General features: G+C 52.0%; 1 protein-coding gene across 1 annotated transcript in view; it reads right to left on the bottom strand.

Moving 5' to 3' along the window:
- The window catches only part of LOC134797448 (Golgi-specific brefeldin A-resistance guanine nucleotide exchange factor 1), a 60,795-nt gene that overhangs the window by 10,935 nt on the left and 23,816 nt on the right, over nt 1-26,044 (bottom strand). Inside the window, exons 13-26 of the mRNA XM_063769689.1 lie at nt 24,677-24,885; nt 23,606-23,756; nt 15,930-16,167; nt 15,222-15,370; nt 11,283-11,409; nt 10,187-10,311; nt 9,371-9,498; nt 7,783-8,005; nt 4,779-4,923; nt 3,111-3,217; nt 2,461-2,659; nt 1,567-1,688; nt 662-743; nt 301-386 (exon numbers count right to left, since the gene is read on the bottom strand). Of these exons, the coding sequence (XP_063625759.1) occupies nt 301-386; nt 662-743; nt 1,567-1,688; nt 2,461-2,659; nt 3,111-3,217; nt 4,779-4,923; nt 7,783-8,005; nt 9,371-9,498; nt 10,187-10,311; nt 11,283-11,409; nt 15,222-15,370; nt 15,930-16,167; nt 23,606-23,756; nt 24,677-24,885 (2,091 nt within the window). The remainder of the gene's footprint in view (nt 1-300; nt 387-661; nt 744-1,566; nt 1,689-2,460; nt 2,660-3,110; nt 3,218-4,778; nt 4,924-7,782; nt 8,006-9,370; nt 9,499-10,186; nt 10,312-11,282; nt 11,410-15,221; nt 15,371-15,929; nt 16,168-23,605; nt 23,757-24,676; nt 24,886-26,044) is intronic.

Here is a 26,044-nt window from a genome sequence, read left to right as displayed (position 1 = left end):
ACCAATGAAGAAAAAGCTATCAGCAAGGAGTTTAAAAACTCTCACTTTCCCTCAAATATCGATCCGCAAAGATACTCAAATTACAATTCTAAATTTAATACTTACTTCTAAATCGTTTTTCTGTCTGGTTTACAACATTTTAATTTAGAAAGCATTTTTATCTAAATAATTTCCAATGAATAACATCACTATTCCTTTTTTCCTGCGTATTATGTTAAGTTTAAACATGTATTTTTCAGTAAGTGATTATTTTTGTCATCTTTTGAAAAATAAACATCTTAAACATTAAAAAAAACTTACTTGTTTCCTTCTGTCTGTACAAAATTCGGCGATGCCTTGTAGCAGAGGCTTCCATGCGACTTCCCATAGGTCGTATTCTTCAGCACCTAATAGAAAAAAAAAAACTTTCAAAGGCGCGTCTTGGCTACAGACCGAACATAATGGGCAAATATGTAATTAATATATTAATAAAGTTAACATGTTATTTGAGAAATTGGTTTTTCAACGTTTCAAGTCTCTTTATAATTGCAAGTAGCGCCGCTATTTATTATATTACGCTATGCTTTCGTATTTATTTATTCATTTACCCCTTTTTGTGTTTGCCAAAATTTTCGAATATAGACTATATGTTCATAAATATAGGTTTAAATTAACAAGATACCTTGCTCCTGGTCGGCCTCGTCTCGCCACCACTTGAATATTTGCGCTGTCCGGCTGTGTAGGGTGTGCATTAAGTCTAGGAGCTGAAATAACACAGATTAATATACAGCATATTGCATATACAATTAGCCACAAATACTACTTCAGTATAAGGATAAAAAAACAACAATCGTGGTAAAAGTTGCTAATTATAGAAAAGAGGTTACCATATGGGGGATTATTCCTCGTCGCTTAGAAGTATTTTTTTGCTGGCAATCTTATATACATCTGGTAGTCTATGTCGACCAAGGCAGCGGTGGCGCAATGTCATCGCCAAAGATTTAAACTTCTGTGGGTTAGCGGAAACCGATGTCCATGATAGAGTGAAGTAGAAGAAGAAAAGTAGGAAAGCGGACTCCGTCACAGTACGGGACAAGCGCTAGGAGGACGATGATAATGAGTCTATGTGAGTATCTGTGTAATACAGGACCGGAAAGTTTAAAAATTTAAGTTTTTTTTAACTTCCAAAAAGGAAATAAGTAAGGATACCACTCGATTCCTTACATTTTATTTACTTACATAAGATTGTACAGCAACTGTATAAATATACATAAACGCAATATTTCACCGATAAAAACGCTCCTTGTTTGGTCCATACTTCAAGATGGACTCTCAGTGACCTTGACGTCACGTTCACTTATCGTTTTGTTAGGAGCGTTTCGCGAGTGAAGTACGACTGTTGGACTTTGACTATCATTTCTGACTTTTGTATTGCTTTAATGCAATGGGTCCCATATAGATATTTCATCCTAAAAACAAACCTGATCGATTGATATCATAAATGAAAATTTGTCATATTTGTTAGCCAATGGCACCGGCGCCAGCTATAATATATATAGCGGACGCCGTAAAGCGAATACTGCATACCTGCAGACTGACCATGTGGTATTGGTCCTGCGTGTCGTCCTCGTCCTCGCTGCTGCCCTCGTAGCTCGCTCGCCGCGCGGAGCTCGGCCGCTTTCGGCCTTCGCGGGCCTTCTGCTTTTTAGCTAATAACAAAAATGCAATTTTTGATTTAATTATATTCTGAAGTTTCAATCGTGTTACAAGCGCTGGTGGCCTAGCGGCAAGAGCGTGCGACTTTCAATCCGGAGGTCGTGGGTTCAAACTGTTAACGTACCTATACTACTGTACAGAAAGGACACTTCCTACAAAACCGAAGTTTGACAGCGATTCAGGGTCGAATCGTGCTACCCCTTTCTAACTTATGGCACTATAACATAAACATAATTTTGTGTAATAAAACATAATAAACATAAATTGTGAAAACTGTGTAGGTACAAGAAGTATAACTGGGTACATTTTTTGATGGGGATGGGTAACAGTTTAAGTTCAAGTTATTATCTTATCCGTGGTCGTGCATGCAAAAGTACGTCAAGTGGTGCCAACCTTAATAATTGCTGGGAGCAATGCTGAGCCAAACGGAGCCGAGTTTGCCCGAAGTCAGGAGTGTCTCCCCACTGTCATGGCGTCAATCCGAAAACCCTTTGGTGGAACCCAAGATGCGCCATTCATATGTGCCACATTTACCTCTAGTTAAAGTGACGTGCGCGAATATCCTTACAGCGCGCACGGCAGCACGGCAGTTGTCGGGTGTCACATGCGCCACGTCGCCACGAGCGCGAGCTCGCAACACCGCGCCAATGCTGCGCGCTTATGTGGTAGCAGTTGTGTGTTCTAATACTCATAAATATGTCGCTACACCTGCGTCACATACCCTTTACCAATGCTATGACACATCGTATGACAGTATTAACCTACCTCTAGTTAATGTAGCGTGCGCGAATATCCTTACAGCGCGCACGGCGGCGCGGCAGTTGTGGGGTGTCACATGCGCGACGTCGCGCACCACGAGCGCCAGCGCCTCGCAACAGCGCGCTAGAGCTGCACGTTTGTACGGTAGGAACGTTAGTTGGTCTGTGTCGAAGTCTGACTCAGGAGTTGTTGCTTCGTTTTTCACCTGTCAAAAAAGGGTATATCAGTGTTTCGCGTTGCCATGGTTACGTCCCCCTGGCTAACTCTTTAAGCCCTACCGCGAACCACGTTCGACGTGTTGCCTCTCTGACGTGTCGCACTTGTAAATTCGTACGTGTGGCAGGGAGGCAACACGTCGAACGTGTTTCGCGGTACGCCCTCTGGTTTCGTAGCATTTATGCTATCCAAAAAATGTATTTTGCGGTTGCTATAAGCCCTTTCCATAATGGGTCATCTATCAAGCATGATAGGAGAATATGGTACATAGTTTTCTAACACACTCTACAAACAGTTGTTCTCTGGTTGATAGGACAGAATAACAAGAGATTAGCAAAGACAGTCAATTCTAAATTTAATTTTTCAGGCCGTTGTTTGAAGAAATATGTAAGACTTCTTAGACCTAATTAAAAAGTTTATAAATAGACGAAATTATTCACCAATATCCATCCGTGAGCGCGTGGAGATTGAGACAATTCGCTATCAGACGAGGCCGACGTAGGCCGTCTCTCTCCCTCTTCCTCTGAACCTTCAGATCGACTCGAAGCTACAAAATAAATTATGTTAGTTTACAACAATACAACAACACAAATACAATGAGAGGTAGACCCCCCACAAGGTGGACTGACGACCTGGTTAAGGTCGCGGGAGTCCGCTGGATGCGGGTGGCGCAGGACCGGTCATTGTGGCACTCTTTGGGGGAGGCCTATGTCCAGCAGTGGACGTCCTCTGGCTGATATGATGATGATGATCATAAATACAATAATAAATAATTTAGCCTATATACGTCCCACTACTGGGCACAGGCCTCCTCTCAAGCACGAGGGTATGGGCTATAGTTCGTTTAGCATTAAAAAAAGACTACGCGATAGACTCTTGACGTGTCTTTTAATTGAAAAACTTAACTATTACTTATGAAAGCAAAAGAATGCACATTATCGTATATGATTCATAATTGTTACATTTTTGCCGTGACTTATTTTTCAAAAGGGTTTTTCAATAAAAATACACGTTAAGATTGTTTACCTTTTTTCTAATGAAAAAAAAAAATTAACTATATAGCGCGTATATAATATACGTAAATTAAATTGTTTTTGTAGTCATAAAACCATTCTTGCGAAAATGCACATGAAAATTATTTATTTATTACTATTCGGAGATCCAACAGCTGTTAACATATTAATAGGTTTTATAAATGTGATACAAAAAGCCAATTACAGGTTCTCACCAGTAAATACAGATTAACAAAAACAATTGGTGGTTAGCACTATTGCACTACACATTCATTTCAACGCCAAAGGCAGAGTAGCAAATTTTGAATTCGTATTACTAAAGAAGATTCAAAATAAATACAGATTAACAAAAACAATTGGTGGTTAGCACTATTGCACTATACATTCATTTCAACGCCAAAGGCAGAGTAACTAATTTTGAATTTTGAATTCGCATTACTAATGAAGATTCAAAAGAAATAAAGAAAAAAAGAAAAAACACAGCACAATGAAATTTCACATTCCACTAAGCCATGCTCATTTAAAGAACTCCTCTGTCAGGATACGCCGCACAGTTTGGATGTTGCTGTTGAAAATATCGATGTCCTGCTCCTTCGTGAGTTTATTTAGACATTTACTAGCACGTATCAAAAAACTGTTCTGTCTGTAGTTACGCGAAGCATTTGGAACAGCAAGGGGTCGAAAATTTCTTGTAGATTTGGATGGAATACTGAAAGAGAGCTCAGCCAACAACTCAGGGCAATCAATATTTCCGTTTATAATATTGAGAATGTAAACTATGTCTGAGATTTCACGGCGTGTATGCAACGGAATGAGATGATGCTTCCTACAAATATTGACATAGTTATATTATGGTCAAATAGCTGTCCATTTTGTAAATTAACCTGCTGCTCACGATAGAGGCTTTTGGAAAAAGTATTCGAAACGGCAGATGATTCAATACGATTAAATTAGTATTGAATATTGTAGCTCTAGGTTTAACAGATAAAATATTTGCCGATGTGTGGGTAGCACATTAACCAAAGTAGGGTAATGCTTGACAATTGAAAAGTATACTGTAAGGTTGTCTGTCATGTATTGACGTATGATATTTACCAGTGTTGTTGGCAGAGGGGGCTATGTGCGCGGGCCAGGCGCCAGCACCGGCGGCACAGAGGAGTGAGAACACAATCTCCCATTCCTCTGCGGTGTGGACGTTTTGGGCGGACGTTTTCACCAACTCGTAGAGGCCGCACGATATCTGCAAATAATGTTTTTTTAAGTACCTCGTCGGTGGTAAACAAGCATACGGACCGCCTGATGGTAAGCATGACTGCTTCAGGCAGGCTTACCGTAGCCTATGGACGCCAGCAACTCTAGATATATTACATGTGCTTTCCCGACCCTTTAAAAATGTGTACACTCCCTTTTTGAAGAACCCCATACTGTAGAATCTGTGCGGATAGAGAAGAGTTGTAGAATGTATTGGATCCCATACATTTCCGCACAGACTCTAGTCAAGTGTAGTCCCTCGAGAAAAAATACGAATGATTCCTGATTGCTAAGATTTTTACAAATAAAACTTGTTTTATGTCCCAATACCAAAATTACTGGTATTGCCCCAGTTTCTCTGACTGATCTGTAATTTTAGAGCAAAATATTGGGTGGGTGTCCAAACGAATTGGTATTAACCTTTCGACCACCAACATCAACTGACGCGCGCGGCTACAGCCCAATATCAATCTTGTATTTCGACAAGGTTCACAATGAAGCGCCGCCCACGCCAGGACCATAGTGAAGTGTTAACTCACCACGGTAGCGTGTGCAGGTGGCGGAGCGCGCTGGCGCAGCACAGCTCGGAGCGCATGAGGCGCGCGCAGGTGCGCAGCAGCGCGGTGCAGTGTTAACTCACCACGGTAGCGTGTGTGGTGAAGGTGGTGTGCGGCAGCTGGAACAGCGTGTGCAGGTGGCGGAGCGCGCTGGCGCAGCACAGCTCGGAGCGCATGAGGCGCGCGCAGGTGCGCAGCAGCGCGGTGCAGTGTTAACTCACCACGGTAGCGTGTGTGGTGAAGGTGGTGTGCGGCAGCTGGAACAGCGTGTGCAGGTGGCGGAGCGCGCTGGCGCAGCACAGCTCGGAGCGCATGAGGCGCGCGCAGGTGCGCAGCAGCGCGGTGCAGTGTTAACTCACCACGGTAGCGTGTGTGGTGAAGGTGGTGTGCGGCAGCTGGAACAGCGTGTGCAGGTGGCGGAGCGCGCTGGCGCAGCACAGCTCGGAGCGCATGAGGCGCGCGCAGGTGCGCAGCAGCGCGGTGCAGTGTTAACTCACCACGGTAGCGTGTGTGGTGAAGGTGGTGTGCGGCAGCTGGAACAGCGTGTGCAGGTGGCGGAGCGCGCTGGCGCAGCACAGCTCGGAGCGCATGAGGCGCGCGCAGGTGCGCAGCAGCGCGGTGCAGTGTTAACTCACCACGGTAGCGTGTGTGGTGAAGGTGGTGTGCGGCAGCTGGAACAGCGTGTGCAGGTGGCGGAGCGCGCTGGCGCAGCACAGCTCGGAGCGCATGAGGCGCGCGCAGGTGCGCAGCAGCGCGGTGCAGTGTTAACTCACCACGGTAGCGTGTGTGGTGAAGGTGGTGTGCGGCAGCTGGAACAGCGTGTGCAGGTGGCGGAGCGCGCTGGCGCAGCACAGCTCGGAGCGCATGAGGCGCGCGCAGGTGCGCAGCAGCGCGGTGCAGTGTTAACTCACCACGGTAGCGTGTGTGGTGAAGGTGGTGTGCGGCAGCTGGAACAGCGTGTGCAGGTGGCGGAGCGCGCTGGCGCAGCACAGCTCGGAGCGCATGAGGCGCGCGCAGGTGCGCAGCAGCGCGGTGCAGTGTTAACTCACCACGGTAGCGTGTGTGGTGAAGGTGGTGTGCGGCAGCTGGAACAGCGTGTGCAGGTGGCGGAGCGCGCTGGCGCAGCACAGCTCGGAGCGCATGAGGCGCGCGCAGGTGCGCAGCAGCGCGGTGCAGTGTTAACTCACCACGGTAGCGTGTGTGGTGAAGGTGGTGTGCGGCAGCTGGAACAGCGTGTGCAGGTGGCGGAGCGCGCTGGCGCAGCACAGCTCGGAGCGCATGAGGCGCGCGCAGGTGCGCAGCAGCGCGGTGCAGTGTTAACTCACCACGGTAGCGTGTGTGGTGAAGGTGGTGTGCGGCAGCTGGAACAGCGTGTGCAGGTGGCGGAGCGCGCTGGCGCAGCACAGCTCGGAGCGCATGAGGCGCGCGCAGGTGCGCAGCAGCGCGGTGCAGTGTTAACTCACCACGGTAGCGTGTGTGGTGAAGGTGGTGTGCGGCAGCTGGAACAGCGTGTGCAGGTGGCGGAGCGCGCTGGCGCAGCACAGCTCGGAGCGCATGAGGCGCGCGCAGGTGCGCAGCAGCGCGGTGCAGTGTTAACTCACCACGGTAGCGTGTGTGGTGAAGGTGGTGTGCGGCAGCTGGAACAGCGTGTGCAGGTGGCGGAGCGCGCTGGCGCAGCACAGCTCGGAGCGCATGAGGCGCGCGCAGGTGCGCAGCAGCGCGGTGCAGTGTTAACTCACCACGGTAGCGTGTGTGGTGAAGGTGGTGTGCGGCAGCTGGAACAGCGTGTGCAGGTGGCGGAGCGCGCTGGCGCAGCACAGCTCGGAGCGCATGAGGCGCGCGCAGGTGCGCAGCAGCGCGGTGCAGTGTTAACTCACCACGGTAGCGTGTGTGGTGAAGGTGGTGTGCGGCAGCTGGAACAGCGTGTGCAGGTGGCGGAGCGCGCTGGCGCAGCACAGCTCGGAGCGCATGAGGCGCGCGCAGGTGCGCAGCAGCGCGGTGCAGTGTTAACTCACCACGGTAGCGTGTGTGGTGAAGGTGGTGTGCGGCAGCTGGAACAGCGTGTGCAGGTGGCGGAGCGCGCTGGCGCAGCACAGCTCGGAGCGCATGAGGCGCGCGCAGGTGCGCAGCAGCGCGGTGCAGTGTTAACTCACCACGGTAGCGTGTGTGGTGAAGGTGGTGTGCGGCAGCTGGAACAGCGTGTGCAGGTGGCGGAGCGCGCTGGCGCAGCACAGCTCGGAGCGCATGAGGCGCGCGCAGGTGCGCAGCAGCGCGGTGCAGTGTTAACTCACCACGGTAGCGTGTGTGGTGAAGGTGGTGTGCGGCAGCTGGAACAGCGTGTGCAGGTGGCGGAGCGCGCTGGCGCAGCACAGCTCGGAGCGCATGAGGCGCGCGCAGGTGCGCAGCAGCGCGGTGAGCGCGCGGCGCGGCGTGGGCGCCGGGCGGGTGGCCGCCCACGCCAGCACCAAGGTGAAGTGGGAGGAAGCTTCCGGCCATACTTCGAGGGCGCGGTCCCTGTCCAATTAACAGTCAACGTCAAATATATGTTTACATTTTTCGCCTTATTACAAAGGCGTAAGGTCCAAAAATGTAAACATATCTTTGACTGACTGAAATAGCAAGACACGTTCGCAAGTTTCCGTCAAAATACGAGTACGATGGAAAATAATTATGCACTAAATCTGTAGGGGACTGTAGATAAAAATTGAACTTATATTCTACCATAAGGACCTTAAGTGACTTAATTTTACGTCATTTGTTACGCGAGAATATGGTAAACAATTTATGTAATGACTTTTTGAATATCATGAAATGGGACAGTATCAAAATCATAAAAGAATCTATAATTTTATATATCTAGCAAAATTCAAATGTAGACGGTTTTTAATGAAATCGACATGACAGTTGAACATGTGACGTTATAAAAAAATAAGATCATAGAATTTTATTATCAGTACATTACTATAGAGGCCGGGAAACGAGGGGTTGCAGGCAAGTAGATATAGACGGATAGGAATACGCGGCCGGTAACTCCGTTTCTCGTCGAGATTTGTATAGTGCTTTTCTCAAACTTGCAATGAAATATCCGTAGGCTACGGTGGCCAAAATCGAGAAAAATGTGTCTAAAAATGTAATTTAGCGCTACACAAGTACCAGGGCCTCATGAGTTACGAGAAGGTGTCGTTGACCAACCCGCCGGACCGCGGCACGTGTATGAGAGTATCGCGGGCCGCAGCTGCTGTTATAAACAAAAGAAGGTTGCTTTACACGCCTAGGTGTGTAAGGCTGTATGAAATTCATTTACATATCATCTTCACTCATCGCACCTTATCAGGTGATAAGTAGTATTTCCGGGCCTAATTTGAAGTAAGTCATGTTAACATTTCATTGCAAGTTTGAGAAAAATAATTTTCATACCTGTCCCAAGACTCGGAGCTGCAATTACGGAAATATACGTTACATATTTAATTTCCTTTCATCATTTAATTTTAACCTTTTTCTCAAATCAAAGCATAATTTGTTAGAGGACAAATTACCTGACCACAAATTTTAATAAAGATGTCTGTTTGTTGAATTAAAACCAACGCCTTTTTGTTTCGCTTTGGCTTTCACGTCTGACGTCATAAACCACCTGGCAAAGGTATCATCGTCCGACTTTATGGAGTTACCTATATGTAATCTTAAAGTCTTTGACAATAGCTTATAAGTGTATGTTCTTTGTAATCTTGGCGCATTTGAAAACAAATATATTATGGGTAAAAATAGACCTAATTCCACAGTAAAACTTATAAGGCATTCTGACACAGTATTTACATTTTGATGATATTTCTAACTATATGATATGTTTGATATTATTCCCCTATTGACCTAGTTACTTACCTATTCTGTATAAGTGTATGGCCTAATAACTCCAAGAAGAATACGGTTACGTCTTCGGCCTGAGGGTTCGCTTGCAGCGCTTCGGCGTCCGGCGGAGCGCCCACTGTCACCATGGCGTGAATCAATTCCTGTCAACATGCCATTGTTAAAAAAACTTTTTACAAAAATAACATTTCACAAAACGTTATGCCATCATTTTCTGATCTTCATCAACAGTTCTACTATCTAATGATGTTTTCTGAGGCTTATACATGTGTTACTGTGAATTGTTTTTTTTACCTTCTTTCGAGAGATCGGAGAACATAAATAAAAAAAACCGGCCAAGTGCAAGTAGGACTTGTGCACGGAGGGTTTTGTACCATTCCGTAATATCAATCAAAAACGGCAATAAAATCACGTTTGTTGTATGGGAGCCCCACTTAAATATTTATTTTATTCTGTTTTTAGTATTTCTTGTTATAGCGGCAACAGAAATCTTGAAGTCGGTGGTCGAAAGTGGTATCCAGACGGGCCTGATCAAATCGGTCGATTTGATCAGGAAAATAATTAGCGCCAATCTCCAATTTAATCACCAATTTTAGATTTATGGTGATATTAGAGCCCTCTAAATTGAAAAAATGCCCGAGAACAAAAATACTGGCGTCACAAATTGGTATTCTTGCGTCCGCACCTCATTTTATCGGTAATATCGGTCATTATCGGCGAGCCAAATTGGTGTTTGCATCCGCACGTCCTGATTCGATCGGGCAATTTAATCAGATTGGCGAAAAATTGACTAGTCTGGATACCGCTTAAAGAAAACGCTTGCAAGTTTACCTTCAAACTTTCTATCTGAAGGAACTTGGTCTCGGTTATGAGCAGGCCGGGAAGGTTACATTTCTCTACACACTCCGTTGCTGCGTCTATTAGCGCCTTCTCGTGTGGCGTGGGGGCGCGCATGCCTGTCACAAATAATCAATTTAGAACACGAAATAGGGTAATTTGCCAGTAACTGGCCGGTTTTAGTAACTGGCCGCCCTAAACTAAAGATGAATTCTATTCACCTATAAACAGTTCATTTTAGTATAAGGCGGCTAGTTATTGAAAATTAAAAACAATTGATGCTCTTGCTCAAGCAAGGAAATTAAAATGGAGATGGGCTGGACATGTCGCGCGTCTGAGGGACCGCAGATGGACAAAAACAGTCACGTCATGGAAAGGGCCTGATGGCAAACGCCGAAAAGGAAAACCAACTGCACGCTGGGATGACGACATTAAAAAAATTGCCGGGCAGAACTGGCAGAAAACTGCTCAGGACCGAGAAAAATGGCTAGCTTTGGAAGAGGCCTTCACCGGAGGGGTTCCTGCTTATTAGACTAAGAGTAAAAATACTAACAAAAATCAATTTAACTAAAAAACAAATAAGTACTAACCAAATCTAACTAACCAAACAAATCATGTACCTATCAAATAGCAGGAAATAAAAGGCTTTTTTTTTTTTTTTTTTATTTATTTATAGTTATTGAAGGCTGGCCAGTTATTGATACCTTATACTAAAATGAACTCTGTTTATAGGTGAAAAGAATTCATTTGGTGGCCAATTACTAAAACCGGCCAGTTACTGGCTAATTACCCTATGACCTTTTATTATATCAATGATTTAATTATTTCACTCGGTCGTCTGTTTAAATTAAGGATGCGTTTCCACCAGAGATGTGCGAGGATGTCTTGCGCGGGATGTGTTTTTTAAGAACCAATAGAATCACTTCATTTACCTATCCTCGCTCAGCGCAGCTCCAGTCGGTAAATTTCTATCGGTTCTTAACAAACATCCATCGCTAAGCATCCTTGCTCATCTCTGGTGGAAACACAGCCTAGCAGAAAATGTCTCCATTCCCTGGTTAGACAATAATGTACCTAGTTCACAACTAACCTGTTTCTCCCAGCGCTATGTAGGAGTATAGACTAGAGAGTAGACCAGCTTCTGAGCCTCTGTTGACATCACGGATGAGCGATACAGTGCCAGTGGATGACAGGTAATCCTCCGCTTCTACTAGGCTCTGAAACAAACACATTAATCAATTCTTTTTTATTTCTAGTTGGGTTTAGTTTTTTTAGTAGTTTTTATTTTATAAGTAGCCATAATTTTTCTTTTATTCAGTCTTCATCGTTATTGTAACTTCTGTTTTTATCATCTTTTAGTCAATTAAATTCTTATTCATAGATGTGACAACGCCCCCGAAAAGAGGTCGAGTGATATACAGGGTGAAATTTTAACCACCATCCATACTCTGCATAGTGACTTTATAGGTCATACTGAACAACTTTTATAATGGGAGCAATTCCGAAATCATGGAAAAAAAAATTGGCTGTTTCATACATTCCGTTCCGGCGGATGTAATGCCGCTGATTTGTATGAGACAGCCAATTTTTTTTTCGCGATTTCGGCATTGGTCCCATAATAAAAGTAGTTCAGTATGACCTATAAAGTCAATACACAAGAGTATGGCTGGTGGTTAAAATTTCACCCTGTAGATTCACAGATTTCTAGATGTTACTTTATACTTTATAGGCTTCGAAAAGTACCGGGCTTAGGTATTTAGTGCTATAAAGAGTCAATTGTTATTTTTATCCAATTATTTTGAGAGAATTGTATCATGAAGCCATTGACATAGATATGTAGGGACTGGCTTTACGGACAATAATAATGAGGCATGACAGGGGCGAGTACAGCGGTGTGACGTACTATTGGTCGCAACTAGTTGCGTTAGACTGCACGATTGGCTGGAATTCGTGAGTCACACCGCTAAACTAGTACCATTTTTAGGGTTCCGTACCCAAAGGGTAAAACGGGACCCTGTTACTAAGACTTCGCTGTCCGTCCGTCCGTCCGTCCGTCCGTCCGTCTGTCACCACACAGTTGAAATTTTCACAGATGATGTATTTCTGTTGCCGCTATAACAACAAATACTAAAAACAGAATAAAATAAAGATTTAAATGGGGCTCCCATACAACAAACGTGATTTTTGACCAAAGTTAAGCAACGTCGGGAGTGGTCAGTATTTGGATGGGTGACCGTTTTTTTTTTGCTTTTTTTTTGTTTTTTTTTTTTTGCATTATGGTACGGAACCCTTCGTGCGCGAGTCCGACTCGCACTTGCCCGGTTTTTAGGGGTGCGTCTCATAATGAATACGAACTTTTGGTATAATTTCAATTTACAAACGTTCAAAACGTATACTAATCTTATGTATAATGCACTAAATCTATATTTTCAATAAGTATAACATAAAAATAATATAACATACAATATACATACCGCCGTTTGGTATAACATACAAATAAACTAATTACATTTAATATAACATTCATTATGCATATAAATTAAAATAATGAATAACATCTCATATAAGTATGTGAACAAAACATCAGTAAAATTATTTGGATAGCTCAGTATTTCATAGGTCATCGAAACTAATTACTGTCAGAAAAGTAGGTTAGGTTAGAACTGTGACTCCCCAGAAAAAAAAACTGCTACCATAAAAGTAGGTTAGGTTAGAACTGTGACCCCTCAGAGAAAGAAACTGCTACCAGAAAAGTAGGTTAGGTTAGGTTAGAACTGTGACCCCTCAGAGAAAGAAACTGCTACCAGAAAGGTAGGTTAGCTTAGGTTAGAACTGTGACCCCTCAGAGAAAGAAACTGCTACCAGAAAAGTAGGTTAGGTTAGAACTGTGACTCCCCAGAAAAATAAACTGCTACCAGAAAAGTAGGTTAGGTTAGAACTGTGACCCCTCAGAGAAAGAAACTGCTACCAGAAAAGTAGCTTTGGTTAGGTTAGAACTGTGACCCCTCAGAGAAAGAAACTGCTACCAGAAAGGTAGGTTAGGTTAGGTTAGAACAGTGACCCCTCAGAGAAAGAAACTGCTACCAGAAAAGTAGGTTAGGTTAGGTTAGAACTGTGACCCCTCAGAGAAAGAAACTGCTACCAGAAAAGTAGGTTAGGTTAGGTTAGAACTGTTACCCCACAGAAAAAGAAACTACTACCATAAAAATAGGTTAGGTTAGGTTAGAACTGTTACCCTACAGAAAAAGAAACTACTAACATAAAATTAGGTTAGGTTAGGTTAGAACAGTGACCCCCCACATAAAAAACTGCTACCAGAAAAGTAGGTTAGGTTAGGTTAGAACTGTGACCCCTCAGAGAAAGAAACTGCTACCAGAAAAGTATTAGATTAGGTTAGAAATGTTACCCCCCAGAAAAATAAAAGGTTAGGTTTATTGCGTGGTATTTGTTTTGTATATTATATTATTTCAACGTTATACCTTTTTATACTTATCATAAACGATATTATATGTAAAGTTCATTATACATTATAATATTATAGAATTCATTGTTATACGTATTGCACGTTATACTTATTGCACGTTATGCCATTCAAAATTATACTAATTGAATTTATATATTCTGAGCAATATATTATAGGTTTGTATACGTTCTATTACTTACCCGGTTTTTAGTGCCCGTAAGGCCAGTCCACAGATATATACGTTAATGCATGAAGCCTTGTGAACGTCAGCCAAGGTTGCGTGGGTGGATTTAGCAATAATATAGCGGGACGGGGTATAATGTAGACCCTCCAACGCGCACGGCCCCTATTAGTAAATTACGGGTTATTCCCACTAGTTACCACCAAGTTCTTACCAGTGGTAACTACTGGGAATTTTATTCCCACCTTTTACCACTGGTAACTACTGGGAAAAAAAAATCCCACTCGTTACCACCAACTTGGCTATCCTTTCCCAGTAGTTACCACCAAAATATTGTTAGAATTAAATACTAATAAAAACAGTATAAATAGTATAGTATAAATGTAGCGTGCTGTAATAAATAATTATATGTCAGTTAGTGATTCAGTCAACTGCTTTAAAAGTGATCAAAAATATTGAAATAGTTTTATCGGTATAAGTGTAAAAACTAAAATAGAAGAGTCTCATTCTAGTTAATAGAAATTAACTTATTATCCGGATTAAATTTATCTTATTAACTGTAAATTGAAATACGTAATTATACAAACGAACAAACAAATCAGTCAAAAACCGACAGAACTGATTTCGTTTTATTATTTACAGCTACTTCATTTCGTTATAATATAATATAACACGACGCAGAGCTGGAATATGTAGGTATTCAGGTTGTTATTAAAACCGCTTAGGGCGCGATTCGGATGGGCTGACTGCTCGGACTAACCAGCATAGGGTCGCATTCCAATTACGCTCGGGTAGTACATCGCTCGGTCATGTTACGCTGGTTGGCTGGATTGCTTAAACACCCACGTTAATTTCTACTTAACTAGAATGAGACTCTTCTATTTTAGTTTTTACACTTATACCGGTAAAACTGTTTTAATATTTTTGATCACTTTAAAAGCAGATTACTGAATCAATAACTGACACATAATTATTTATCACAGCACGCTACATTTATACTATACTATTTTTACTGTTTTATTAGTATTTAATTCTAACAATATTTTGGTGGTAACTACTGGGAAAAAAAATTCCCACCTTTTACCAGTGGTAACTACTGGGAATAAAAATTCCCAGTAGTTACGTGGTAAAAGGTGGGGAAAAAATCCCAGTAGTTACCACTGGTAAGAACTTGGTGGTAACTAGTGGGAATAACCTAAATTACCTTAGGTAAAAGTCTCCAAAGATACAAAGTGTGCACGATCTCCAACAGATGTCGCCACGCGTCGCGGATGCCGTCTGCGTGGCGAGCGGCCACGGCGCATGTGCGGCGTAGCGCTAGTTGGGCTCTTGTTGAGTGCCCTAGTGTTACTCCTGGGTTACAGTAAGTGGCAATACTAGGTTACCTTAGGCAGCAATCTCCCTAGATACAAAGTATGCACGATCTCCAACAGATGTCGCCACGCGTCGCGGATGCAGTCTGCGTGGCGAGCGGCCACGGCGCATGCGCGGCGTAGCGCTAGTTGGGCTTTCGTTGATTGGCCTAGTGTTACTCCTAAAAAAAAAACGTAGGTTAATTTTTTTTATAAAAAATTGCAAGTTGGACACAGTAACAGTCTTTAAGAGTTATCTTTAAGGGTTTTTACAGGTCGCAAAGGTAAATTGAAGAAATTTTAACTTTATGTAATTTTATTTTAAGTTCAAATTTCTTAAAATATCTCGAGTTATCAACTTCTTCCCGCCGTGTACGGTCATGTTTAACGTATGTGCATATACAATTATAACACGCGCGTCGGCGCTAGTTTCGCTCTATCTGACTATCTGTCTCTCTCTCATTAACTCTATCCGTCTCTCTCTAACTAACTCCATAAACCTCCCTCTCTGACTCTATTTGTCTCTCTCTAAATGACTGTACATGTCTCTCTCAAAGTGACTTTATCCGTAGGCACTAGTTTTGCTCTATCCCTCCCTGCAGTGAGGTCTATTTGTCTGTGTATGTGAGCACTAATTTTGGTTTTGGTCCCTCCCTCGCGTGTGTGTGTGTGCGTGTGTGTGTGTGTGTGTGTGTGTGTGTGTGTGTGTGTGTGTGTGTGTGCGCGTGTGAGTCGTGTCACCTATAGCGTGATGATGCATGTGCGGCTGCGGCGGCAGCAGCGCGGTGAATTTGCACAGCGTCAGCAACAACGTGTCCACGGTCAGCGTGGGCGGCACCGGCGGCAGGCGCGACAGTAGCGCGGCGCAGCGCTCGATCCCGCAGAGCGCTAGTATAGCGGCGTTTTGGAGGTTATTGGTTAGAATGTCGTCGGCGGTTGGGGGGGAGGAGCGCTCGAAGGCTGCCGAGAGCGCTGTTATCTGAAAATAAAGTCTTGGTTAGAATTTCATTCACATGTTCAGTTTACAAGTAGGTACAGAGTGCGGGACGTGTCCATTGCCAACTTGCCAAGAGCTCGGCCGTAGGCTAACATACAGAGTGCGGGATGTGGACACAACCAAGAGCTCGGCCGTAGGCTGACATACAGAGTGCGGGTTGTACCTGCGGCGGCGCGGCGACGGGCAGCAGGCGCGCGATGTGGCCGGCGCGGTAGCGCGCGGCGGGCGTGTTGCCGCGGCGCTGCAGCACGCGCCACAGGTACGCGTCGCGCACCGGGCCCACGCGCTCCGCCGGCATTACCATCTCCTCGTTCCTGGTTACATTAGACAGTGGACGCACCTGTGGCGGCGCGGCGACGGGCAGCAGGCGCGCGATGTGGCCGGCGCGGTAGCGCGCGGCGGGCGTGTTGCCGCGGCGCTGCAGCACGCGCCACAGGTACGCGTCGCGCACCGGGCCCACGCGCTCCGCCGGCATTACCATCTCCTCGTTCCTGGTGACATTAGACAGTGGACGCACCTGTGGCGGCGCGGCGACGGGCAGCAGGCGCGCGATGTGGCCGGCGCGGTAGCGCGCGGCGGGCGTGTTGCCGCGGCGCTGCAGCACGCGCCACAGGTACGCGTCGCGCACCGGGCCCACGCGCTCCGCCGGCATTACCATCTCCTCGTTCCTGGTTACATTAGACAGTGGACGCACCTGTGGCGGCGCGGCGACGGGCAGCAGGCGCGCGATGTGGCCGGCGCGGTAGCGCGCGGCGGGCGTGTTGCCGCGGCGCTGCAGCACGCGCCACAGGTACGCGTCGCGCACCGGGCCCACGCGCTCCGCCGGCATTACCATCTCCTCGTTCCTGGTTACATTAGACAGTGGACGCACCTGTGGCGGCGCGGCGACGGGCAGCAGGCGCGCGATGTGGCCGGCGCGGTAGCGCGCGGCGGGCGTGTTGCCGCGGCGCTGCAGCACGCGCCACAGGTACGCGTCGCGCACCGGGCCCACGCGCTCCGCCGGCATTACCATCTCCTCGTTCCTGGTTACATTAGACAGTGGACGCACCTGTGGCGGCGCGGCGACGGGCAGCAGGCGCGCGATGTGGCCGGCGCGGTAGCGCGCGGCGGGCGTGTTGCCGCGGCGCTGCAGCACGCGCCACAGGTACGCGTCGCGCACCGGGCCCACGCGCTCCGCCGGCATTACCATCTCCTCGTTCCTGGTTACATTAGACAGTGGACGCACCTGTGGCGGCGCGGCGACGGGCAGCAGGCGCGCGATGTGGCCGGCGCGGTAGCGCGCGGCGGGCGTGTTGCCGCGGCGCTGCAGCACGCGCCACAGGTACGCGTCGCGCACCGGGCCCACGCGCTCCGCCGGCATTACCATCTCCTCGTTCCTGGTTACATTAGACAGTGGACGCACCTGTGGCGGCGCGGCGACGGGCAGCAGGCGCGCGATGTGGCCGGCGCGGTAGCGCGCGGCGGGCGTGTTGCCGCGGCGCTGCAGCACGCGCCACAGGTACGCGTCGCGCACCGGGCCCACGCGCTCCGCCGGCATTACCATCTCCTCGTTCCTGGTTACATTAGACAGTGGACGCACCTGTGGCGGCGCGGCGACGGGTAGCAGGCGCGCGATGTGACCGGCGCGGTAGCGCGCGGCGGGCGTGTTGCCGCGGCGCTGCAGCACGCGCCACAGGTACGCGTCGCGCACCGGGCCCACGCGCTCCGCCGGCATTACCATCTCCTCGTTCCTGGTTACATTAGACAGTGGACGCACCTGTGGCGGCGCGGCGACGGGCAGCAGGCGCGCGATGTGGCCGGCGCGGTAGCGCGCGGCGGGCGTGTTGCCGCGGCGCTGCAGCACGCGCCACAGGTACGCGTCGCGCACCGGGCCCACGCGCTCCGCCGGCATTACCATCTCCTCGTTCCTGGTTACATTAGACAGTGGACGCACCTGTGGCGGCGCGGCGACGGGTAGCAGGCGCGCGATGTGGCCGGCGCGGTAGCGCGCGGCGGGCGTGTTGCCGCGGCGCTGCAGCACGCGCCACAGGTACGCGTCGCGCACCGGGCCCACGCGCTCCGCCGGCATTACCATCTCCTCGTTCCTGGTTACATTAGACAGTGGACGCACCTGTGGCGGCGCGGCGACGGGCAGCAGGCGCGCGATGTGGCCGGCGCGGTAGCGCGCGGCGGGCGTGTTGCCGCGGCGCTGCAGCACGCGCCACAGGTACGCGTCGCGCACCGGGCCCACGCGCTCCTCCGGCATTACCATCTCCTCGTTCCTGGTTACATTAGACAGTGGACGCACCTGTGGCGGCGCGGCGACGGGCAGCAGGCGCGCGATGTGGCCGGCGCGGTAGCGCGCGGCGGGCGTGTTGCCGCGGCGCTGCAGCACGCGCCACAGGTACGCGTCGCGCACCGGGCCCACGCGCTCCGCCGGCATTACCATCTCTTCGTTCCTGGTTACATTAGACAGTGGACGCACCTGTGGCGGCGCGGCGACGGGCAGCAGGCGCGCGATGTGGCCGGCGCGGTAGCGCGCGGCGGGCGTGTTGCCGCGGCGCTGCAGCACGCGCCACAGGTACGCGTCGCGCACCGGGCCCACGCGCTCCGCCGGCATTACCATCTCTTCGTTCCTGGTTACATTAGACAGTGGACGCACCTGTGGCGGCGCGGCGACGGGCAGCAGGCGCGCGATGTGGCCGGCGCGGTAGCGCGCGGCGGGCGTGTTGCCGCGGCGCTGCAGCACGCGCCACAGGTACGCGTCGCGCACCGGGCCCACGCGCTCCGCCGGCATTACCATCTCCTCGTTCCTGGTTACATTAGACAGTGGACGCACCTGTGGCGGCGCGGCGACGGGCAGCAGGCGCGCGATGTGGCCGGCGCGGTAGCGCGCGGCGGGCGTGTTGCCGCGGCGCTGCAGCACGCGCCACAGGTACGCGTCGCGCACCGGGCCCACGCGCTCCGCCGGCATTACCATCTCTTCGTTCCTGGTTACATTAGACAGTGGACGCACCTGTGGCGGCGCGGCGACGGGCAGCAGGCGCGCGATGTGGCCGGCGCGGTAGCGCGCGGCGGGCGTGTTGCCGCGGCGCTGCAGCACGCGCCACAGGTACGCGTCGCGCACCGGGCCCACGCGCTCCGCCGGCATTACCATCTCCTCGTTCCTGGTTACATTAGACAGTGGACGCACCTGTGGCGGCGCGGCGACGGGCAGCAGGCGCGCGATGTGGCCGGCGCGGTAGCGCGCGGCGGGCGTGTTGCCGCGGCGCTGCAGCACGCGCCACAGGTACGCGTCGCGCACCGGGCCCACGCGCTCCGCCGGCATTACCATCTCCTCGTTCCTGGTTACATTAGACAGTGGACGCACCTGTGGCGGCGCGGCGACGGGCAGCAGGCGCGCGATGTGGCCGGCGCGGTAGCGCGCGGCGGGCGTGTTGCCGCGGCGCTGCAGCACGCGCCACAGGTACGCGTCGCGCACCGGGCCCACGCGCTCCGCCGGCATTACCATCTCTTCGTTCCTGGTTACATTAGACAGTGGACGCACCTGTGGCGGCGCGGCGACGGGCAGCAGGCGCGCGATGTGGCCGGCGCGGTAGCGCGCGGCGGGCGTGTTGCCGCGGCGCTGCAGCACGCGCCACAGGTACGCGTCGCGCACCGGGCCCACGCGCTCCGCCGGCATTACCATCTCTTCGTTCCTGGTTACATTAGACAGTGGACGCACCTGTGGCGGCGCGGCGACGGGCAGCAGGCGCGCGATGTGGCCGGCGCGGTAGCGCGCGGCGGGCGTGTTGCCGCGGCGCTGCAGCACGCGCCACAGGTACGCGTCGCGCACCGGGCCCACGCGCTCCGCCGGCATTACCATCTCCTCGTTCCTGGTTACATTAGACAGTGGACGCACCTGTGGCGGCGCGGCGACGGGCAGCAGGCGCGCGATGTGGCCGGCGCGGTAGCGCGCGGCGGGCGTGTTGCCGCGGCGCTGCAGCACGCGCCACAGGTACGCGTCGCGCACCGGGCCCACGCGCTCCGCCGGCATTACCATCTCTTCGTTCCTGGTTACATTAGACAGTGGACGCACCTGTGGCGGCGCGGCGACGGGCAGCAGGCGCGCGATGTGGCCGGCGCGGTAGCGCGCGGCGGGCGTGTTGCCGCGGCGCTGCAGCACGCGCCACAGGTACGCGTCGCGCACCGGGCCCACGCGCTCCGCCGGCATTACCATCTCCTCGTTCCTGGTTACATTAGACAGTGAACGCACCTGTGGCGGCGCGGCGACGGGCAGCAGGCGCGCGATGTGGCCGGCGCGGTAGCGCGCGGCGGGCGTGTTGCCGCGGCGCTGCAGCACGCGCCACAGGTACGCGTCGCGCACCGGGCCCACGCGCTCCGCCGGCATTACCATCTCCTCGTTCCTGGTTACATTAGACAGTGGACGCACCTGTGGCGGCGCGGCGACGGGCAGCAGGCGCGCGATGTGGCCGGCGCGGTAGCGCGCGGCGGGCGTGTTGCCGCGGCGCTGCAGCACGCGCCACAGGTACGCGTCGCGCACCGGGCCCACGCGCTCCGCCGGCATTACCATCTCCTCGTTCCTGGTTACATTAGACAGTGGACGCACCTGTGGCGGCGCGGCGACGGGTAGCAGGCGCGCGATGTGGCCGGCGCGGTAGCGCGCGGCGGGCGTGTTGCCGCGGCGCTGCAGCACGCGCCACAGGTACGCGTCGCGCACCGGGCCCACGCGCTCCGCCGGCATTACCATCTCCTCGTTCCTGGTTACATTAGACAGTGGACGCACCTGTGGCGGCGCGGCGACGGGCAGCAGGCGCGCGATGTGGCCGGCGCGGTAGCGCGCGGCGGGCGTGTTGCCGCGGCGCTGCAGCACGCGCCACAGGTACGCGTCGCGCACCGGGCCCACGCGCTCCGCCGGCATTACCATCTCCTCGTTCCTGGTTACATTAGACAGTGGACGCACCTGTGGCGGCGCGGCGACGGGTAGCAGGCGCGCGATGTGGCCGGCGCGGTAGCGCGCGGCGGGCGTGTTGCCGCGGCGCTGCAGCACGCGCCACAGGTACGCGTCGCGCACCGGGCCCACGCGCTCCGCCGGCATTACCATCTCCTCGTTCCTGGTTACATTAGACAGTGGACGCACCTGTGGCGGCGCGGCGACGGGCAGCAGGCGCGCGATGTGGCCGGCGCGGTAGCGCGCGGCGGGCGTGTTGCCGCGGCGCTGCAGCACGCGCCACAGGTACGCGTCGCGCACCGGGCCCACGCGCTCCGCCGGCATTACCATCTCCTCGTTCCTGGTTACATTAGACAGTGGACGCACCTGTGGCGGCGCGGCGACGGGCAGCAGGCGCGCGATGTGGCCGGCGCGGTAGCGCGCGGCGGGCGTGTTGCCGCGGCGCTGCAGCACGCGCCACAGGTACGCGTCGCGCACCGGGCCCACGCGCTCCGCCGGCATTACCATCTCTTCGTTCCTGGTTACATTAGACAGTGGACGCACCTGTGGCGGCGCGGCGACGGGCAGCAGGCGCGCGATGTGGCCGGCGCGGTAGCGCGCGGCGGGCGTGTTGCCGCGGCGCTGCAGCACGCGCCACAGGTACGCGTCGCGCACCGGGCCCACGCGCTCCGCCGGCATTACCATCTCCTCGTTCCTGGTTACATTAGACAGTGGACGCACCTGTGGCGGCGCGGCGACGGGCAGCAGGCGCGCGATGTGGCCGGCGCGGTAGCGCGCGGCGGGCGTGTTGCCGCGGCGCTGCAGCACGCGCCACAGGTACGCGTCGCGCACCGGGCCCACGCGCTCCGCCGGCATTACCATCTCCTCGTTCCTGGTTACATTAGACAGTGGACGCACCTGTGGCGGCGCGGCGACGGGTAGCAGGCGCGCGATGTGGCCGGCGCGGTAGCGCGCGGCGGGCGTGTTGCCGCGGCGCTGCAGCACGCGCCACAGGTACGCGTCGCGCACCGGGCCCACGCGCTCCGCCGGCATTACCATCTCCTCGTTCCTGGTTACATTAGACAGTGGACGCACCTGTGGCGGCGCGGCGACGGGCAGCAGGCGCGCGATGTGGCCGGCGCGGTAGCGCGCGGCGGGCGTGTTGCCGCGGCGCTGCAGCACGCGCCACAGGTACGCGTCGCGCACCGGGCCCACGCGCTCCGCCGGCATTACCATCTCCTCGTTCCTGGTTACATTAGACAGTGGACGCACCTGTGGCGGCGCGGCGACGGGCAGCAGGCGCGCGATGTGGCCGGCGCGGTAGCGCGCGGCGGGCGTGTTGCCGCGGCGCTGCAGCACGCGCCACAGGTACGCGTCGCGCACCGGGCCCACGCGCTCCGCCGGCATTACCATCTCTTCGTTCCTGGTTACATTAGACAGTGGACGCACCTGTGGCGGCGCGGCGACGGGCAGCAGGCGCGCGATGTGGCCGGCGCGGTAGCGCGCGGCGGGCGTGTTGCCGCGGCGCTGCAGCACGCGCCACAGGTACGCGTCGCGCACCGGGCCCACGCGCTCCGCCGGCATTACCATCTCCTCGTTCCTGGTTACATTAGACAGTGGACGCACCTGTGGCGGCGCGGCGACGGGCAGCAGGCGCGCGATGTGGCCGGCGCGGTAGCGCGCGGCGGGCGTGTTGCCGCGGCGCTGCAGCACGCGCCACAGGTACGCGTCGCGCACCGGGCCCACGCGCTCCGCCGGCATTACCATCTCCTCGTTCCTGGTTACATTAGACAGTGGACGCACCTGTGGCGGCGCGGCGACGGGCAGCAGGCGCGCGATGTGGCCGGCGCGGTAGCGCGCGGCGGGCGTGTTGCCGCGGCGCTGCAGCACGCGCCACAGGTACGCGTCGCGCACCGGGCCCACGCGCTCCGCCGGCATTACCATCTCCTCGTTCCTGGTTACATTAGACAGTGGACGCACCTGTGGCGGCGCGGCGACGGGCAGCAGGCGCGCGATGTGGCCGGCGCGGTAGCGCGCGGCGGGCGTGTTGCCGCGGCGCTGCAGCACGCGCCACAGGTACGCGTCGCGCACCGGGCCCACGCGCTCCGCCGGCATTACCATCTCCTCGTTCCTGGTTACATTAGACAGTGGACGCACCTGTGGCGGCGCGGCGACGGGCAGCAGGCGCGCGATGTGGCCGGCGCGGTAGCGCGCGGCGGGCGTGTTGCCGCGGCGCTGCAGCACGCGCCACAGGTACGCGTCGCGCACCGGGCCCACGCGCTCCGCCGGCATTACCATCTCCTCGTTCCTGGTTACATTAGACAGTGGACGCACCTGTGGCGGCGCGGCGACGGGCAGCAGGCGCGCGATGTGGCCGGCGCGGTAGCGCGCGGCGGGCGTGTTGCCGCGGCGCTGCAGCACGCGCCACAGGTACGCGTCGCGCACCGGGCCCACGCGCTCCGCCGGCATTACCATCTCCTCGTTCCTGGTTACATTAGACAGTGGACGCACCTGTGGCGGCGCGGCGACGGGCAGCAGGCGCGCGATGTGGCCGGCGCGGTAGCGCGCGGCGGGCGTGTTGCCGCGGCGCTGCAGCACGCGCCACAGGTACGCGTCGCGCACCGGGCCCACGCGTTCTGCTGGCATTACCATCTCTTCGTTCCTGGTTCAATGATTACAACGTTAACGAAGGAAAAGGATCTATCTTATGGGTCAGTTGCACCAAACCATCTGTCACAGTCAAAAACGTTCAGTAAATTTTGGAATCTCAGATATTTTCGTAAGGTAAAATGGAAAAACTGCATTAAAAAAAATTGGTTTTGTTTTCTGGAATCTCAAATTTATTCGATCTTTAGAGAGGTTTTTCTATCAGGATTCGAGCCCTTTTCTAAGTATACTATTTTCTTATTGATGTGATTTAGCTGGTTTATGTTGAGCATGATGTAAGCGGATAGCGAAGCGGTAGCATAGCGGTAGCGTAGCGGTAGCGTGTCCAGCCAAATTCAAAGAAAAAGGGACTGGCGACGCAGCATCCGTGTGTTATTACTCGAACCATTTCGAACCAGTTTTGACCCCTTCACAACTTGATAGCTAAATAACCTACACACATGAAATTTAGCACATTTATTCAATCCCCTAGGCTTGTCTGGAATACAAAATTTCATAACAATAGCTCAAACAATTATTAATAAATTATCGTTAAAAAACCGGCATTTTTGTGACTGACTTATAGATGAAAAACCTAACCCACTTCCAGATAACCTAGAAACTTGAAATTTGGCCTGAAGGTAGACTATTAAGCGTATACAATTATAAAGGATTTGTCTTGGCTAGTTTTTACGTATAGGCTATTATTGTCAATGTTACTTTTCTAAAATTTGGGTTGTTGGTAAAAACTAGCCAAGTCAAATCCTTTATAATTTCAGAATTTTCTACACCTCACAGAACTTGGCACCCATAAAGATCTCAATTCTTTTGTCGTCGAGTCAACAACGACACATATTCTAAGTATTGAACTTGGCTGTCATTTCACATTTATGTTTTTGTTGGGATAAACTGTATTACTTTGACAATAACACATACTTGATGGAATGGAAGATGGCTTCCAGCATAGACTGGTCGAAGTCCCCAGTACCGTTGCACCCTCGCAGGTTCTTGACGAAATCCTCAACGGTCATGGGTACGTTGAGTTTCTTAGCGTTGTGGTTGTGTTGATCCATGTTGAGCATGATGACGGCGTAGGCCAGGCGGAAGGCTGCGTCGGTGTTGGCGAATGGCTCGCCGTTTGTGGTCTGGGGAGAAAAAAAAAATAGAAATCGCGTCAACTTGTACAGCGCCATCTACTGACGAATTGCAACACTCACACGCCAGTGTTCAGTGAAGCACTCCATCAGGAATATGAGCGGAGCCTCCCCCGCGGGTCTCTAAGTACAGCATCAGATATATCGGAGCGGTCAAGGCGCCCACAAATATCTGACCACGCCTCTACTGTCAAGGCGTCAAAATGCGGGTTTAGATATTGTGAACGTCTTTGCTGCTCCGATATATTTGATGGTGGCTGTACAGTCCGGAACGTCTGATCAAAGCTTTAACAAGCCTTAATAGTAATCATACTACAGTGGAAACTGGATAAGTGGAATCGCAAGGGACCGGCTGTTTAGTTCCCCTTATCCAGGTTTTCCATTTATCCAGTTTTCCACTTAACCAGGTTCAAATAAAACGTTTTCTCACTTACAGAGGCTCTCGCTAACAGAGGTCGTGGATGCTAGTAATGTCGCTTATAGAGGTCACGTATAGTATGGTCAAATAAAAGATCAAGACTTAAATAATCATCTTTTATTAAATATGTATGTAGATATGTATGTATTAACAAAAAATGTAATCCTGACTTTAAAAAAAGCAATACTGTAAATAATCCACAGTACTCGTATACAATTTTCAAAATTTCAAAAACAAGATCAATTAAACAAAATCACTCCTAATATTTATTTATGCAAGAGAAACCAGTATGGTTAAATATAAATACGTAGTTAAAACACGAACCATATTGTTAACAAAACAAACTACCCTCCTTGTGACGGTTTATTAAAAATACAAATTTTATAACGCCGAGCTATTCCACTCATAGAGGTTTCAGAGACGGCTGCTTCCAGTTACAGAGGTAAAAATAAGAAATTTTCAAAAAAATGGATTCCGCTTATAGAGGTCCCTAAATTCCACTTATAGAGGTAATTCGTTGCCAAGGGACTGGAACCGAGAACTTGGGTCCACTTAAAGAGGTTTTCCACTAACCCAGGTTCCACTTATCCAGTTTCCACTGTAATGAACCAAATGGCTCCCCTACACGATGGGCCAGCGCCGGCCACTCCAAGGGACGCATTTATGCGTTAGAGTTAGAGTGATATTGCTATCTCATTCTACCGCATGGCTGCGTCCCTCGGAGTGGCCGCG

This window comes from Cydia splendana, chromosome 15 (assembly GCF_910591565.1).
Source record: "Cydia splendana chromosome 15, ilCydSple1.2, whole genome shotgun sequence".
NCBI lineage: Eukaryota > Metazoa > Arthropoda > Insecta > Lepidoptera > Tortricidae > Cydia > Cydia splendana.
This window is presented reverse-complemented; position numbering and strand designations above follow the sequence as displayed.